Source organism: Takifugu flavidus, chromosome 3 (genome assembly GCF_003711565.1).
Source record: "Takifugu flavidus isolate HTHZ2018 chromosome 3, ASM371156v2, whole genome shotgun sequence".
NCBI lineage: Eukaryota > Metazoa > Chordata > Actinopteri > Tetraodontiformes > Tetraodontidae > Takifugu > Takifugu flavidus.
In genome coordinates this window covers 18,366,434-18,384,771 of record NC_079522.1, presented here as the reverse complement: position 1 = coordinate 18,384,771, position 18,338 = coordinate 18,366,434, and the positions used below count along the sequence as shown (strand labels likewise).

General features: G+C 39.5%; 3 protein-coding genes across 4 annotated transcripts; 1 reads left to right on the top strand and 2 right to left on the bottom strand.

Annotated features, from left to right (window-relative positions):
- Positions 1–398: 398 nt before the first annotated feature.
- Positions 399–7,125, bottom strand: LOC130522271 (gamma-crystallin M3-like). 2 transcript variants are annotated; one of them, XM_057026427.1, is made up of 6 exons: positions 6,582–7,125; positions 6,268–6,510; positions 5,911–6,177; positions 3,570–3,599; positions 1,227–1,460; positions 399–725 (listed from the first exon to the last, which is right to left on the bottom strand). In XM_057026427.1, exons 1-6 carry the CDS (start codon positions 6,588–6,590, stop codon positions 447–449), a joined length of 1,062 nt encoding a protein of 353 aa, XP_056882407.1. In that variant the 5' UTR covers positions 6,591–7,125; the 3' UTR covers positions 399–446. The 2 variants fall into 2 exon arrangements, with proteins under 2 accessions (XP_056882407.1, XP_056882406.1); XM_057026426.1 differs by lacking the exons at positions 3,570–3,599; positions 5,911–6,177; positions 6,268–6,510; positions 6,582–7,125 and adding an exon at positions 1,566–1,694 and having other exon boundaries at positions 1,227–1,475.
- Positions 2,105–5,636, top strand: LOC130522273 (beta/gamma crystallin domain-containing protein 1-like). The gene is given in 6 exon segments (XM_057026429.1): positions 2,105–2,199; positions 2,294–2,560; positions 2,697–3,008; positions 3,565–3,579; positions 5,009–5,236; positions 5,307–5,636. Coding segments are annotated over 6 exon segments (1,125 nt in total). The 5' UTR covers positions 2,105–2,190; the 3' UTR covers positions 5,601–5,636.
- A 362-nt stretch (positions 7,126–7,487) lies between the features above and the next one.
- LOC130522270 (protein boule-like) lies at positions 7,488–12,836 on the bottom strand. Its single transcript, XM_057026425.1, has 10 exons — positions 12,444–12,836; positions 11,723–11,854; positions 11,298–11,389; positions 11,176–11,230; positions 11,002–11,071; positions 10,540–10,715; positions 10,098–10,169; positions 9,461–9,568; positions 8,745–8,824; positions 7,488–8,333 (listed from the first exon to the last, which is right to left on the bottom strand). The coding sequence occupies exons 1-9, from the start codon at positions 12,465–12,467 to the stop codon at positions 8,771–8,773; spliced, it is 783 nt and encodes a 260-aa protein (XP_056882405.1). The 5' UTR covers positions 12,468–12,836; the 3' UTR covers positions 7,488–8,333; positions 8,745–8,770.
- Positions 12,837–18,338: the final 5,502 nt, after the last annotated feature.

Below are 18,338 nucleotides of genomic sequence, written 5' to 3'. Positions count from 1 at the left end.
TAAGGAAAAGTTTAGAAATATGAAGTGCTTCTGCAACAAAACAGTGAACAATTGGCATATTTGACTAAAATATGCAAAGTAAAACACTACATAACTGCAGTCTGATTAAATCTCAGTCATTTCTCTGCCCTGCCAAAGTGTACAAAGCATCTCAACTTCAGTTATCAGGCCATTATATGAAAGCTTTTGCATTTAAATACCGTCAGGTTTAGCAAATTAGAGTTGTGTTCCATAACAGTCAGGAAACCACTATAGGCCTATTCTGACCCACAGTATCTATTCTCTGGGTAAAATATATGAAACGCTCAAAATTATGTGATCTGTAGGGAAAATCGCTGAGCTCAGCAGTACTGGTAATTTATTTGACAATTGTTCTGTTAAGCTACGATAAAAGGGAGCAATCAGAAATGCTGTGTTTCAATTTACTTTATTTCCATCTCACAGTTTTAACAAGAATCTGTTATGCGTCTGATAGAGCTGATTCTGGACAGATTGCTCATTTCTAGGTCTCGGAGATCTCTGTACTCTCCAGGCCTGACGTAAAGCATCCGTCCTCTGAAGTTTGGCTGCTCGAACATCAGCCAGTGGCCATCCATCACGTGGCAGGACTGGCAGTCGGACATACGGAAACGTTCCATCATATTCTCACAGTCATCCGTGAGCTCGTGCATCTGGCCTCCGAAGTTCTCCCTCTCATAGATCCTCATTCGGAAGGGTCCCCTGTGCTGTAGGGAAAGAATTAATGAAAGAATAAATGACTTAAGGACATACCATGTCAGAAAGATTTCAAGATACAACTATTACTAAATAAACTGTGTGTGCAGGTGTTTAATTAACTCAACATAAAGCATTTGGTTCCTGTAAGATAAAGATCCATTAGTAATAAAGTTATAATAAAACACTGCTCTTTCGTCCGAACAGGCGCCACTGAAAGATATAAATAAAAATACAGATTCAAGTATTTGGCATTGATGCGACAGGGTTTATAGAATGTTAAACACACAGCTTTCACTCCTCTTTTGCCAAAGTTCTACTATGTAGTTACAATGATATAACAAGCTGCAAGAGTTCAACTCTAAACGTGTTGCCAATTGTTTGTATTGGACCCCATCGTTGAGGATGGTCTTGTTTCAGTTACAGAACTTGTTTTTCAGGACAAATTTGTATCTGATTATAGAATCTACACTTCTGCTATGGATAATCCTTCATGGGGCTGGAGAACCTACCGAGGGGATCATGCGGCTGGACCTGATACAGTCACTCATGCTCATTCCCATCAGGTGCTGGTTGTCTGGATACTCTCCCCGCCTCACCAGCATCTGATGACCCATGAAGTTGGGCTTCTCATAGACCATGAAAAGGCCACTCTCCACCCTGCAGGAGTTACAGCGGCTCAGATAAGAAGTGAGCTCTGGGCAGTCGCTGCTGGTTTCATAGGATCGGCCTTGGAAGTTCCGGTCCTCGTAGAAGATAATCTGCAATCACAATTCAAAACTTTAACTCTTTCTTTAAAAACAACTGTGAATCTTTGCCTAACATCAGATGAGTTGTGAAAGTTCACTTACCCTCCCCATGGTCATGTTATTGCCGAGCTATTGTCAGATGTACAGTTTCAACATTGGCCTGATTCCCTATTTATACATTAGACAACCATAGTGCGTCCACATGGCTTTTACAAGAACACATGCATCATCACTCTATATTGTGACCCACAGGCGCACTATATGGTGGAAGAGTTAACTGTATTTCAGAATCTGCAATAACTATTGTGATGTGAATCACTCAAACAGGAACCAGCTGCAACACCACTTGGGTTATTCATTTGCCGTCTGACAAAGATACAAAAACGGTGCTCAAATATTGAGTCACACTGAAGAAATTAAACTCATATAAAGAACAATCCAAAAACTCTGGCCTATGGAGCGTTAGAAAAAGTTTAAACAGTGAACAATTTATTGAAAAGAACCCCAACAACAAATCCCTTTTTTCTGGCTCCACCCAGATGTGACCTTTGACAGCCTCATTCAATATACAATAACCGCTGAGGTGCCATTAAAGGCAAAAGCAAATCCAGTGATGTGCACGATGAGTCATGAGTTTGCATTTTGACCCGCGCTGGCCGATGTGTCGCTCATCCTATATAAATGTTCAGACGGACAGGCATCATTTGTAACAGCACAATCTGTCAACATGGGAAGGGTAATTTACAATGTTGATGTCAAGTCTTTTTAAAATAGTGTATACAGACAATTGATTCCTTCTCCTTCTTCATTCCCATTCGTCTTTCCTGCAGATTACCTTCTACGAGGAGAAGAACTTCCAGGGTCGGTCCTATGAGTGCAGCACCGACTGCTCTGACATCCACATGCACCTGAACCGCTGCAATTCCTGCAGGGTGGACAATGGTTGCTTTGTGGTGTACGACCGCCCAAACTTCTTGGGGAACCAGGTCTTCTTGAGACGGGGGGACTACCCTGACTTTCAGCGCATGGGAAGCATGACTGGCATGATGGGCATGGCGATGATGGACAACATCCGCTCCTGTCGCATGATCCCCATGGTAAGATTTCATATTTGACGGTTTCTCCTTTGGGTATTTTATTTATTAAGATAAAAAACAAACTGATTGAAATGGATTGGTAAACACAGAGTTTACACAGTTGGAAGGAGTAAAAATATATCTTTTTGTCCTGCAGCACAGGGGACAGTTCAGAATGAGGATCTATGAGAGGGACAACTTTGGAGGACAGACCCACGAGCTGATGGACGACTGTGAATCCATCCAGGATCGCTACTACATGTCTGACTGCCAGTCTTGCAATGTGCTGGAGGGCCACTGGCTGATGTTCGAGCAGCCCAACTTCAGAGGCCGGATGCTGTATGTGAGGCCAGGCGAGCACAGGAACCTTCGGGACGTCACGATGAGCAACCTAACAAGAATCAGCTCCATCAGACGTGTCATGGATTTATGCTGAGATCTATTTTGTGAATAAAGTTCGTATTTAGAAGTATCTTTGACTTTTTATTCTCTCGTTTTACAATTTTTGTCCCACACATTTACATACTTACTGTTATAGTCCACAAAAGCAGCTTAATTGTTTTAATGTTGTAGAACTGATATAATCAAATTTTAGTTGTGGGCTCTTGTATTACACTTTAAGACATCAAAATTAATATATTATGTCATATGTGACAAAAATAAGATGCCATTCTATCTGACAAGTTAAAAAAATGTTTAACAGGAAGTAAAATTAGATACAAAATGTATCTTCTTGGTCAAGTAATTATTCATACACCAATAAGGGGGTGCTTGGGAAAAATATGAGTAAAATTGTTTCAGAAATTTAAATGCATTTATAAAAACATTATACATTTTTTGAATACTAAGAATAAAACACCAATTTACCAAGTTTCACCAAGTTATTAGAAATACGTTGCAGCGCAAATACATTTGGCTTCTGCAAGGAGAGGTGGTTTAAAGCAGCAGTAGTAGAAAGTATGAAGAAGCGCAGCACCGCAGCTAAAGTTAGCTGAAGATGGTGTTTGCATTAAAAGGGTTGACAGTCTACAGTGGGAACTGTAGACAAAACTAAAGAAATCTTTCTTTTCTGACTCTTTAAACCACAAATCAAGCAACCAAGCCTCTTTGACAGGGCAGCAGGCGACCAGTGCGAGGGTTTAGCTGATGATTTTTTATTGTAAATATAGCTCTTGGTCTTAATTTGAAAGACATAGCTTCAGATGGTTGAATAAAAACATCCCACAATTAAACTAATTAAAAAAAACCCACAATAATCCACAATATGAAATTTCTCTTCTGTCATTCTGATTCTGAACTTGCTATGTTAAATTCAAGTCAAAATCAAAAATAAATAAATCAAAGTAAGGCAGAGCATCAGATATTCCCCCTAACTCTCAGCATTCACATTTTCCTCTTAGGTCACTTTTACACAATCAATAACTTGATGATCCACAGTTTAAATTATGGACATTACTTCAAAATAATGGATTTTGGAATGTTTTTTACAATGGGTTTGATTTTTGTAATGAATAAAACAAGAGCTTAATTAAAAGTAAATTCCTTGACTTCAGCTGTAACTATAGAGGCAACCTAAGACAGTTTTGGTTAAACAGTTTTGCATTACTCTTTAAAAAAATGAGCACGCTGATGTTTAAACCCTTTTCTTCCAACTCTTCAGATGCTGATTTTTGGACAGCGTTTTTGTAAAAAGCCACAGGCAGACGAAATTGAAAGTATAAACTAGAGTTAATCCATTGAAGGTATTAAGGTTTTGAGGCAATCAAAGGCAAACAAAAGCAAGAGAGAATGCACTAGTGACTCCAAACATTTATGCTGACAAGCTAGTCATTAAAAAAGGTCCTGCCCAGAGTATTCAGACAATTATATACAGCAACGTATTTTAGTGTACAAACACAAAAATGTGTGAGATATATAAAACAGCTGACATCATTAAATTGTATTTTTGCAGTTTGTTTCTTGTTTCAAATATATGAATTTCAAACAAAATGTTTACAGACTGGCTTTATTGAACACTGTATTTTGGATGTAGATTTTCTGGTCAAAGAAAACGCGCAGTCTGAGCTCTGCTCAAAAGAATTCGATGTGTTGAGCACACAAAAATAGAACCAAAGATTGTTCCGTGTGAAAAAGCTGACAAGTCCGACCTTTGTTGGGAAACACAATGGCACAGGTCAACCACGGGTTATAAAGGTAGCACGGGGTCCCTGGCTGTTTCTGCTGTGACAAAGGGTAACCAACACAATGGGGAAGGTGAGGGGAACTTTGGGCTGTGCGAAATTTCCAGAAGTTTCTATCTATCTATCTATCTATCTATCTATCTATCTATCTATCTATCTATCTATCTATCTATCTATCTATCTGTCTATCTATCTATCTGTCTGTCTGTCTGTCTGTCTGTCTGTCTGTCTGTCTGTCTTCAGACGGCTTCAAGACTTGTGGTCCCTTCTTTAGATCACCTTCTATGAGGACAGAAACTTCAAGGGCCGCTCCTACGAGTGCAGCAGCGAATGCTCAGACCTGCATTCCCACTTCAGTCGCTGCAACTCCATCAGAGTTGACAGTGGGGACTGGATTGTTTATGAGAAACCCAATTTCATGGGCTACCAGTACTTCTTGAGGAAGGGGGAATATCCGGACTACCAACGCTGGATGGGTTTCAACGACTGCGTGAGGTCCTGCCGTATGATTCCCACGGTAAGCCTTTTTAAGTCGCTCTCACTATATATTTTTTAATTTACTACAGACTACTGACATTTTTCCTCAGAGCAAAGTTGCTCACAAGATGATGCTGTACGAGCGGCCTGAGTTTGGAGGAAAAGTGATGGAGCTGACTGAAGACGTTCCCTCCCTGTATGAATACTTCAATTCAACTGAGGTCCACTCCTGTAACGTGATTGGTGGCCATTGGATCTTCTATGAGCATCCACAGTACCGAGGGCGCCAGTTTCTGATAGGCCCTAGTCAGTACAGGAGGTTTAATGAGTGGGGGAGCCTGAGTCCTCGGGTGGGATCCATCAAACGTATCATGTGTGATAACCTTTACCAACACACTGTTTAAGCAGTCAGTGAAGTCAATAAAACCAGCCAAATGCTATAATCAGTGTCTTGTTGATGTCTTATTTTTACAATGATCTATTGAATGGTTTTCAAATTTTAAGGGTGCAATCTGTTTTGTGGGGGTTTTTTTTTGGCCAACAAATAGAATCATTTTGCTAACTTAATGGACTGGAACACAATGAAACAACATCCCCCCCCCCCAAAAAAAAAGAAGAAAAGAAAAGAAAAACAGCAGACACAAACACAGTTTAAGCCCAGCATGTTTATTGCCAACAAATAAAGGAATGAAGGTCAGAAGTCAGTTAGTTGAAGTCAGTGATCCGCCTGAGGGAACCAATCCTTGGACTGGCGCCGCCCCAGTCACTGTATCTGCGGTACTCTCCAGGCCGCAGGTAGTAGGTTCTTCCCTTGTAGTTGGGCTGGTCATACAAGAGCCAGTGGCCATCCACCACATTGCAGGAGTTAATGTCGGACATGCGCAGGCGGTCTTGGACGTTGGGGCAGTCGTCGCTGACCTCCTGCATTTGACCGGCCATGTCTGGTCGCTCGTACAGCCGGATTTTGTAGGAACCACGGTGCTGCAGAAAGAACAGAATCAAGAGTGCGTTTGAGATTCAGAGTCTGACATAAATGATTCCACCCCTCCCCCACGCCCGTGTCACACTCACCACTGGAATCATACGACAGGATCGGATGCAGTCGTTGATACCAATCATGCGCTGGTTGTCAGAGTACTCCCCCCTGCGCAAGAAGTACTGGTGGCCCAGGTAGTGGGACCTCTCATAGACCACAAAGCAGCCACTCTCCACTCGGATAGAGTTGCAGCGGTTGAAGTAGGGGTGAAGGTCAGCACAGTCGCTCATGCACTCATGATGCCGACCTTGGAAATTTCTGTCTTCGTAGAATATGATCTAAAAGAAATGTGAGATTAGCATCAAAATCATTTTCAACCCCCGTTTCCAGTAACATTTCATCAACTTACCTTTCCCATTGTTATATTGGTGGGGGCCAGACTGGTGGTTAATAGGTGCGCTCTGCGATGCTCTCCTTTTATATTAAGTAGCCGTGTGATGGCACAGCAAAAGGTATTGTCATCCAAATAGGTTTTATAAGTACAGATCTGATTATGTATAGCAGTGCGCCGCTGTGGTTACATATTGTTGCCTGTTTTTCACCTGTTCATCACTATTGATCAAAACACCATAGTGCGCCACAGACACTGGGGGGTCACGGCTCCCGTGTATCAGCAAAACAACCGGCCGTTTGTTTTTCATTCACAAGCGAAGCACCGCACTGACGGCAGCAGTGAAAGTACCAGTGCAGGAACGAGAAATAAAATGAAAGCAGTTTCATTCATCCGCCGCCATGTAGAATTTTTGAGAAAAATGTTTTCACTCTTGGAAATTCGACAGGTATTAGCACGAGGCTCATGGGTCAAAGTGAAGTATTTAGTATTGTGAGACAACTTTCCGCAGAGTTTCACCAAATATGTGTATCGGAAATCGGACTGACACTGAATTTGGACGTACAAAAAAAAAAAAGAATCTGAATTGTATGACTTTACTGAGGTGAAAAACTGAAAAAAAAAGATTATGTATGTATTATTGTTTGTGTATTAATTTCCACAACTTCAAAATAAGACAACTTTTCAGTGAAATGAGATCTTCCGTTAAAAGTAATGTCGAATTACCCCAGTAGTTTAAAATCAACCAAGTTCTAATGTTTCACACAAAACTGAGGAGCAAAATGCAGCCCTAAATGATATAAAACGATATTCATTTATATTATTAACATGAGTGATGGAAAATGAGAAACGTTTGCATTTATCTTATACAAGACAAATTGATAGCGTCTTTCTAAATGCCTGAACTTGACAAAATCAGATCCGTTCATGAATGTTGCACATTTTATTCAAGAATTAACAAAAACGTATTTTCATTAAATTCAATTCAAATTGTCTTTGGAGACCCACCCAGGCCTTCATCACACATGGAAACATATTTGTTCATTTGTGTATTATAGTTACCATTTATGAGTAGAATCCACAGCTGTTCCACCAAAGAACATATTTATTTTCATCTTCTAATAACGCGTACAGCAGATGAGAACATTGAACATTGGAAGTGAAAACCATCTTCAGGAATTGTTCAACAAATTCCTGGAACAAGGACTTCTATCATATATACACAAACTATATATCTGTGACGCTATTAGCTAACTGTAAAGTAAAACCTTTGTAAAAAATATTAACAAAGTGATATTTGTATAAGGTCCAGTAAGTTATTAAACTTAACAGTAATTACAAATAAAAGCAAAACTCTATAACGACAACTGTCTTTGGACATGGCTGAATCCCATTTTTTAATCAAAGTGCAATGATGGTTGACCTGTGGCTGCAAGTACAAAGCATGTTCATTAACAAAGAATTGAGATAAATGGAAAATATTGTGCCTAAGTTTATTCCAAGTTCTATCTCCCAACACTGTAAAATGAGCTTTCATCATCTCACTGAAACCTAAAAGCAGTTTTAGGATAGTAAAAAAAAAACTTTATAAAATATGGAGAGATAATGAACTTTAGGAGAGGCTGTGATGATGTTCCACTGACACTCTGTCAATGTTAGGCTATGAATGTAACCTCAGAGGGATCTGGCAACTAATTTTTCAGACTTTGGCTGAGCTGCTGATGACTGGATCAATACTTATTTGGCTTCAAACATCAAAGACACCTGATTCTGTAGAAAGAAATATAACTTTAGGATTAAGAAAAGTCATCTGGCTACAGACCACAAAATGCTTGTTTGCATGTTAACATATTTTGTAAGGGTCATGTACAATATTGTATCACTAAACTCCGATAAAAATGTTATATATTTAAAAAAAATTAAAGCTCTTTTGTCTTTTATGGATCACTTCTAGACCTTCAATCTGCTAAACCGTTTTAATTTATTATTTTTTTTACCAAAAATCCATCTAAACTTCTGTGCTCCGGTAATAGAGCAATGATTTGGGACACAATAAACAAGCGTTGCAGTAGTTCTGGTGAATCCTGCCAAATTTCAGAAAACATCTAACCCAGCTAGTCAAGACAAATTAAATTCAGCTTTGACAATGAAAAGTGTGATTTCAATGATTACACCCCCTACCTTTTCAAGCTCCAGATATTGTCGCTTCAGTGTTCTGACATCACAGTCGAAGAACCTGTCGCAACACTGGGCTCCACAAACTGTAGAAATGTGCAGGAATACAGACATTAGAAAATGTGTAATTACCTATTTAAAATAGTAGAACAGAATGTTTCTTAAAGCCCAGCCAGAGACGGAAGTTGTTAAAAGCTCAATGGCACCACCTTGTGGTAAAACTGAATATGACCAGGTCAGAGGTCAGCATCAGTAACACCAGCTACACCACAGATTGCAAATCACGTGGTACAACCGTGGAGTTCAGTATGGGTAGTGAACAGGTTCTTGGATCTTTCAAGTGCTGGTTTATCAAACTTGTAACAGTCAACTAATCAAAAATAATCAAAGGGAAACCAATACAGAAAAGTCTGGAATTTACAAAGCATTCCTGTTAACTCATCCAAAATTATAAAATTATTATTAATGCATTATCAGACTGAAAGACTGAACATAAACTGTTATGTATAGGCCAGTTCTATCCATTGAGTTGCATATTTTTATTCAACTACAGTAGTCAAAGTAGGCATCTGCAGTAACATCAGTGCACTTTAACTTTTAATTCTGACTTTGATACTGCCACAATGTCACTGCAATAAAACCAAAATTTGCAGCAACTGTCATGGCTTACTCCAAAAAAACATGTAAATGCTGATCCATATTGTTTCACCGCTCACTCATACCTCTTCTGTGGTGTCCTCCATGGGGTGAACAGGCTGGGGGGGGCCTTCGTAAGCAGGCAGGTAGTAGTGTTCTGATGGCTCTGAGTAGAACGCAGGATCAAACTGCATCTGCAGAAAAAAAACAACATTCTCAACCGTTAAACTATTGGCAAAATCACCCCAGGGTTTAGAAAGAATTGCATATATGTTTATATGTTTGGAGGAAACTGAAGGGAAAGAAACTACAAAACTACAATCAGGCCATCGAGCTCTTAACAGAAATGAACTATGATCGCTTGTGCCATCCCTGGAAAAGGGATGTGCCAAAGTTAATCAAATAAAATATAGTCTGCAAACCTTTGTATACAATGGCATTCAAGTTTTTCCACTCTGTTAAACTTTTAATTAATGGAAACACTTGAGCCAGTGGAAGATGAAAGGATCTCCACAAAAGGCATAAAGGAATAAAAGGAAACAATCTTTTCCGATATAATAATAAGTAATGTCATTAAAAAGTGAAAGCTGCAGCCTGCAACAGGATGGGAAATCTCTGAGGTCTCTAGCAATAAAAGGTTCTGTGAGGGTGATGGCTTGCTAACAATCAGGTCAGCTGATATATACACACAACCAAAAGCAGGGTAGGAGGCCTAAAACACACCTGGTATGGTGGGTAGTCTAGTGTCTGGTACTGAGGCTGATAGCACTGAGGAAGCACTTGTGACGGACTGATCTGTTGCAGAAAAAAGGGGATCACAAATTAGCCAAGGATCTTGATCAGCTTGGGAGTAATCTCTGTAACCTGACATGAACAGAAACCCAAACTATACTAAAGGATGAGTAAGCAATTTAACTGGAGCTAATGGTGAAGGCATAAAAACAACTAGTGTGATGCAATTCAACTTTCATTCTGAAGAGAAGCCAACCAACATGGCACGGAGATGGCTGACTGTGCTTTTGGATCTCATGCATCAGTCCTGCAGAGATCCTCCTACTCACTCAGATTATTTGGCAGCTGTATCTAAAAAACCATTACACAGATTCCCTGCACCATGCAACCCTAAAATCTGCTAACGCAACGAGTAAAAGGTCAAGCACATTACTTGGTGATGTAGTATGTGGTAACATGAAGGCCACTGGTAGGGAGAATAGGTCATGCGGGGGCAGTAAATGTGTGGCCGTCCACCTTGGCTAATGTAAGGAGCGCATGAAAGGGAATTCTGCTGCAGGGCCCCACAGCAGGCAGGTAAAAGAACAGCAAAGCCGGAGTCACAGCTAGCTGGTAAAAGAGGACAACACAAAATGACACATTACATTGGTATCTGAGACATACCAATGAGCCAATACCTTTTATCTAAACTCAATGACTGCTGCAGCTGTAAATACCTGATTTTAAAGCTAATTAAATAAAAGAAATACCCTCAGGCATATATGCATTTTGAGGAGAAAAACTTGAAGAAGTGGCATTAACATAATTGTTATTTAGCTAAAACAAAACCAGAAATGTCACTGATAATAGGTCAAATTAACGCCAAGCCAGATGCAAATGCAGAGGTGTTACTTACTCCGAGATAGATGTTTGCGGAAAGCCTGACCAACAGTGAGTTTCTTGTCTTTAAAACTGATGTCGTCGCCCTTTTAAAAGGGTTGTCAAGGAATCATTATTAATGCGAAGAAAACCACAACATTATCACTGGATGCAAGCTGAAATATACAACACAATTCATGGCACAACTTACATCCTGAAGGATTTTCTGCACATCCTCTTGGTGTTCAAATGTGACAAACCCATATCTGTCCAAAGGTAACATCTTTTGTCAGGGGCAAAAACTCCATGAGTGAATTGTCCCTATTAACTCACCCCATTGATATTCCTGAGCGACCTGTCACAATCTTTACATTTTTCACTGTACCATGCTGAGAGAAAACCTCACGCAGGTCACTGTCTTTAACCTGGACACACAGTTTAAGCCATTTAAGTTTGAAATGGAAGAAGGAATTAAAAAAAAGGTCATACCGATGTGACCCGCAGGTCTCCACGAGGCTGCAAATGTATACTTGGAATGACGTTAGTACAGCTGGACTAGCAGTCGAGCAGTGTATCCATTTAATCAAATGATCCGTTATTGGTAATTGCCTGGTATAAATAGTATATGCTAGAGCTTTTTAGATAACAAGATCCTGCCTAATTCTTGCTTTTTTCAGTGTAATACTGACAGCTCGATGTCACTAAAGCCCATTTAAATGAAATCTGTCACTATTTGAAAACATGTGGCGAAGTCTCACCGTGGAGCCAAATCCCCCAACAAAAATCCGATTAGGGATCACTTTGAAGGACAGGTGAAAAGTGTGGTGGCTCCTTTGTTGGTCCTTCTGGTGATAAAGTGGTATCACAGCGGGGGTGTCACTGCTGTCATTCTGAGAGAGGATCACAATATGAGCTTCAACAAAGGCAAATCTGTTCTAGCTGCAGTCAAAGCATCTGACATTCACTGACCTTTCCTTTGCAATCATCTACTTTAAAATTAAAAGATCTTAAAAGGTAAATTAGCCCTAGCTCTTTTTCTTGATCAACAAAACTCCAAGAAAAGATCCTGGACCATGACCCATGTGAATCTCATGGAATGGCAAAGAAAACGTATCAAGGCTGGTTTGAAGTCCGAACCTAACAACTGGATCTGTGTGCACTCTTAATTCTGTCCCACAGCTCTAAATCCATGGATCAGATCCTGATTCTGTGCACCTCTGGTTTTGTCATTTAAAAAAATACATAGCAAACGTGGTCGTGGCTCCTGATTAACTCCTGGTCTTTTCAAGGGGCCGTGAAAAACTCAACAGATTGGCGACAGAAATTATCTTAGTTTATAGCTGATGTATTTGTCAGAAATTAGCCAATCTCAGGACGTTTCATTTAAAACGTGTAACTGGGCTGTGACAGGAGCTAAAAGCCGAATTAGCTTCTAGCTAGTTCCTGGTGGGATCTTTGGCCTTCTGGTACTGAACTCACCGTTATATCGCCTTCAGACTCCATCCTCTCCAACGTCCTGCTTCTATTTCCAAATGAAGTTTGTTATTTGGAGTCGTTATTTATTTCTATAGTAGGAATACGTTTAATTGAAGGTCCTCCAGCAGAGGTCGAGTCCCGATCGACGGCGCCGTCTCAGGCCAATTATCACATGGCAGAAACAAACGTCTAATTAAGTTAAATGAAATTAAAGACCTGCCTCTAATCTGTGCAATCAACCATTGTAACGTTCTTCGGAAAGCCGCACAAGACCCATCGTTAACCAGTTGTCTGCAGAATTAACTGTCTTAAGTGCCTAACTGGTAAAACAGCACCGCTAATTATTCAAATAAATTCGATCCAACTTTATTTACAAAGCGTCTGTTACAATTAAGATTGTTTCTTGATACTTTCCACCCTCGAACGGGGGGGGGGGGGGGGGGGGGTAATATAAAAATCAATAACAACAATGAGGTGCTAAAAACACAAATGAGTGCCAATAATTAGTCAGTAGTTATTGTAAAACGTGCAGCGCTCATGCATTAATTTAAGTTGTCCACACAGTGGGGCAATTACTCTGTGAACCAGAGGGTAGGAACGTCTGAGAGCCTGCTGTGTTCCTCTTCTGCCCAAAACTTAGAGAGAAAGACAGACAGAAAGGAAGGAAGGAAGGAAGAAAGAAAGCAAGAAAAAATTTCCCCGAAATTTTAAGCTGTTTTAAAATCACTGATAATTATTGGTGTGAATCAATTAGGTCATAAATATATGGATTGCATATGTTGGCTTTGTTTTTGCTGTTACTAAGAAGGTTGCACATTTTTAAAAGTGTAATATTCTCCTGCTTGGTTGCTTCTAAAGATGACACCAGATGTATAAACTGTATCACTGTGCTGCTGGTTTTAAACTACAATTGTCTCTCCCGTGAGAACAATTTTGTCTCAGAGGTCGGACGACCAAAATGCATATTACCAAAAATATGTCCGTCTTGAGAGAGAAGAATCTGATATGGGACAAGTGGAGGTCAAATATCAAGTCTCAGTGAGGAGTTGGTCAGTCAGTCAGACTGTTGTGGAGACAGAGGTTGATGAAAAAATGAGCCATAACAGAAGGGTTTGACTCCTGCTCTGTAATTACTATACAAATCTCTGATTTCCCCTCCTTCATCTTCACACTATTTATAGCTGTTGCATTCCTGTCAGAGAATAAAATCATCTCTTAGAGACAGTACAATGCCAGAAATAACAGGTTTGGACAAACATTTGCTGAGGCGTGGTGGGCCGAGCTGACCATTACTGAGTTCCACTGTGGTTTCAGTCGCCTGTTTTTCCCCATGGTTCATTTATTCATCTGTTATTCTGAATGCCATCGGGTTGCTGGGTGAATAGAAGTGACGGAAAATGTGATGGTTCAGCAAAAGATCCTGTTAAAAGTCAAGGTCAACCATTTCTTGCCATGTCGCAGTGTTCGTAGAGCATGCATAAAACCCAGGGCTCCGAGCTCCCTCTGTGCTACACGCTGTTTATGTTGCAACCAGAGGACAAATATAATCACCTCAGGCTCATGTGATGAACACACAATGTCACACGTGTGGCTCTCTGTGTGAACAGGTTTTACATCTGCATCATTAAAAAAGAAGAAAAATCCAAGATAGCCCTCATTCAAATGCACTTTATTTTTCCAGTGTCTTTAGGACTGTTTGGCATGAAGTTTCCATGTATTGTTCCTCTATCTCTCAAATGCACCATTTTAGAGTGAAAAAAAGGACTCTTACTGAATATGGATCTGTTTCATAATACATATTAAACATTAAAGCACCATGAAAAAGTTTGTGGATCTGATTAAACATGCAACATTACTCCATCATCAGGTAGGCTTACAAATGTAAATGTCAATTTCATTAGATCAGAAGGTGATTTTTTTGCCTTCAGTGCAGGACAATGTTTTGTCATCAAGAGTGGATGTTTTATGAATTGTTCTTTTCTGATTAATCAAGTTATAACTACCTTGAATGTTGCTGACAGGTGTAATAATCATGAAGTTCATTTATTTTATAAACTCTTTAATGAGGAACATTCTATGAAAGCCTTGGTAGTCGCTTTATACTGGGTCTTTTCTTTTTTCTTTCCTTTTTTAAAGAGGTTGTTTGTGCTTTTCTCAAAAGCCTCAACAAAATGGGCTCGCATTCCTCCCCGACACTCATTGATTTCTATAAATGTAGACATATTATTTATGGTTTTATACGCCGGGGCCTGTAGCCATAGTTAGTGGGTGTGTACACACAGGCAAACAATAAAGACAATGAACATAGCTTTGCTCGGAGCTGTGTCCCTGCTCTTTCTTTTCCATCCTTTCTGATGTTCTTAAATGACACAACTACAAATCTTACATTGCTTCATTCAAATGCATCTTATTTTATACTCTTCCAAATTCTGAACCTAAAACATGCCGCACAAATATCAAAGACAGGCAGTTACCGTAAATCTTGTCATTAATAACCAACAAAATGAGGCCTTGATTGACATCTTTGTAGTGAGTGAAGAAATGTACCTCACAAGTTCTTTAATCATAAAAAGAGGACTCTATACTAACACACCTATAAGGTGTTAAGGGCAGCATGAGTTCACGCACCTTTGAACATGTTACATTACATTAAATACGCTAAAAATTGTGCCGTAAACTGTCAACAATCAATACCTGAGACAGTCACTTTCTAATAGATTTGACTTTGAATTAAGAACAATTGAAGAATTGGAATAAACCAAGCTGTGCTTATTTACATGTTTCTACTGGCATTTTGAATAAAGGACGGTTCATGAGGGATAGTGACATTGAGCAAAGGGATTACATGTCTAGTTGTACTGTGATCACTTTAGATGTTGAATCATGAATTATTTGGCAGGGTGCTAACACTATTTTTGCATTAGATTCATGGCTCAGTGCACCAGCTGATTTTTTTTAAAATTTTCTCCAAAGCATAAACACACGCACATTTGTTACACTGTTCCTCCTGACACCTTGTTGTTTGTGTATAAAAAATGTGGGTCAGAAATGTGTGTTTGTGTTGCTGTCTGTGCATGTTAACTGTTTGTGGCAGTGGATGCACTGTGTGGAATAGAAGTCTCTTGACACACAAACAGATATGAATATCTGTACACACACACACACGCACACACACACACACATACACCCACGCACACACACAGAGTTATCCAGCAGTAGGTCAGTTTAATATTTCATTTGGCTGATGGACGGCGTCTGCTGCTCTGTGAGCCAAATATCATTACGACACACTAAGTGACTTAACTCTAATTAGAGCTGAAAATCACATTAAAGCTGCTCTGTGATACAGAAAGTAGCTCACCTTTTCCGATCACTGCAAGTTTGGACTTTATTATTAAATAGAGCTAAAGTGTTAAGCGCCCCCAGGTCAAAATAATGAGGAGAGTTGATAGCGTATATGTGCTGGCATTATCATAAAAAGCAGCTTTTCAGCAATACAAGAGTTACTCTTTGCAACATACATGGTGGCATTGGTTTTAGCTAAGATTACTTTCCAAACAGGTTGAACCAACTAAACTCTAAAGTCATCCCAGTCATTTGACCCCTTGTAAGCGCAAAATAGGTTAATAAATGCTGAAGCTGACAATTTTTCACAAAGTCTGTGTCAGTATGGCTCCAAGGAAAAGGCTAGACTGAAAACTTTAATACTTTATACTAATATTGGGACTCTGGACATCATAGAAATAACACTATACTGATATATTTCTGTCTGTAAACCTGCATCTGCGGGCATGATTTACAAATGATGAGTATGTAAATAGCTTCCATTTTGGCAACATTGTTTTGCACTTTGTGTGTGTAGGTCAGATTTCTGATGAGCCATTCATTCATTTCTTTCTTTCTTTCTAGCCATGAATGTTTAAAGCAGCTAAGATGAACTGTATCACGAGAAAGACCCTTGAAGTTAGGTTACATTGTTAATTATTATAATAAACGTAGGACAGTGGGATCCCAAAGTCTGGATTCCACAGTATGGTGGATTACATTGAAAGTCAGTGCAAGTGAACCCACAGTTTTACCTTATTTATCTAAAAAGGTTTATGAAATGAAGCAATGGTTTAGAAGCAAACTTCAAAAAACATCCACTTTTCTTCCACCCCATTTGCTTCCTGCACAGCGTCAGAAATGTCCTTGTTTTCTCCTCCATCCCTCCACTCATCCCTTGCTGTGCTTGTGCTGAACAGATGCATCCACTCGGTAAAGTCCTCTCTGGAGGGGCTGCCAGCTGCATATTGGTTCATAATTAATGAAATTAGGACCTTTGTCTGCCAAGAAGGCTTGTGTCCCATTGTAGGGTGGATTGTTGCCTGCCAAGAAGACCTACTGTACAACAGAAGAGGTCACTGAAGAAATAAAGAAGAGCAAAGGACAGATATGGTTGTTCATTGACAAGGCCATTGTGATTTCCACAGGCAAACCTTAAAAAAAAGGTGAACAAACTAGTAGGAGCCATCTCAGTCGAGCCATCAGCAACAGTACAAGGCCTGTTGTTCACCTGAGTTTGCTCATAGATAGATCGCTAATAATTCATTTATATGCGGTCTGAGAAAGAAAGAAAAAAGCTCTCCAGACTGCAGGATGTCTCTGTTTGCAAAGCATGCTGCTTTAAAAACATAGATCCAAATGAAATATTGATATTGAAATGAATAATTTGGTATATTTGAATGAAATATTCAACATTGTTTTGTGCAGATAATCTGACATTTATCAGCTCAGATCCCTGGTTTTGCTGGGGAAAAAAAATATATATAAAGATTAAATAAAGATTAAAGATTAAAAAAGGACCAATAAGATTATTTCTCAGGAGAATCACATTTGTGATTAATAATTTATTCATTTTTTCTATTTGAAAAAGGTGTCATATTACCTAATACCCTATTTGGGTATGACTGATCACTTACAAATTCACTTTTGGATTGAGGTCTGAGCTGCCTAGAAGATAAATACTCAGCCAAGCCGTAGTTGCCCCGCACAGTAAATCAGATTGCCCTCCAACATTTCTTCTTTTACAAGCATTCCAGGACCCACTGAGGAGAATAATCGTTGCAACCTGACAACATGCGCTGTGGAGGGGATTGTTTGTAGCGCTGCGCAGAATATGGCGCCTGCCAAACACAGCCTGATGACCAAAAAGCTGCACAATCCCATTGTGGCAAATAACATTCTTTTGACCCAATTTCATTTGACAGATTTGGGGACGAAAGGTTTTACAGCTTCCCTCATCTTTTTCAATTGTTTGTAATAATAAGCTCAGTGCAAATTAAGACATATATTGCATTGATCCGGGCTCAGTGGATTGTATAGTGACTTTCTCTTGGCTTATTTAAACTGCTTCCCATCCCTTCTGTTTATAGTTATTGTCCAGCCACTGTTGGTGGTTGGTGGAAATCTGATTGTGGTCTTGATTCTAACAGACGAGTTAAATTTGATATTTAGGATTTCTTTTACAGAACTCTATACTCACTTTTAATAATAAAGCTGTTTCTAAAGAGTCAAGTGCAACTTTAAGACCAATAAATGTATTATAACATTCATTTATCGCGCTGCAACACTGCAGAGAAAGAGAGGGAAAAAAAATCTTGCCAGTTTTTGCATCTCCTCAGCAAGCTATGCTGCAGACCTGACTCTAATTTATCGTGTTGATAAGGCATCTTGTTTGTCTCAAAACTCAGTGTTATGACATTTATAGTGAATCACATTATAAACAGGCAATCTGGCTGACCAATGCTGAACCACTAATTGGTGTAATTGTTAACAGTTGTCTGGAATGTTTGGCCTTAAGAATGTGCCTGTGTGCATGTGTGTTTGTGTTTGTGTGTGTGTGTGTCTGTTTGTGTG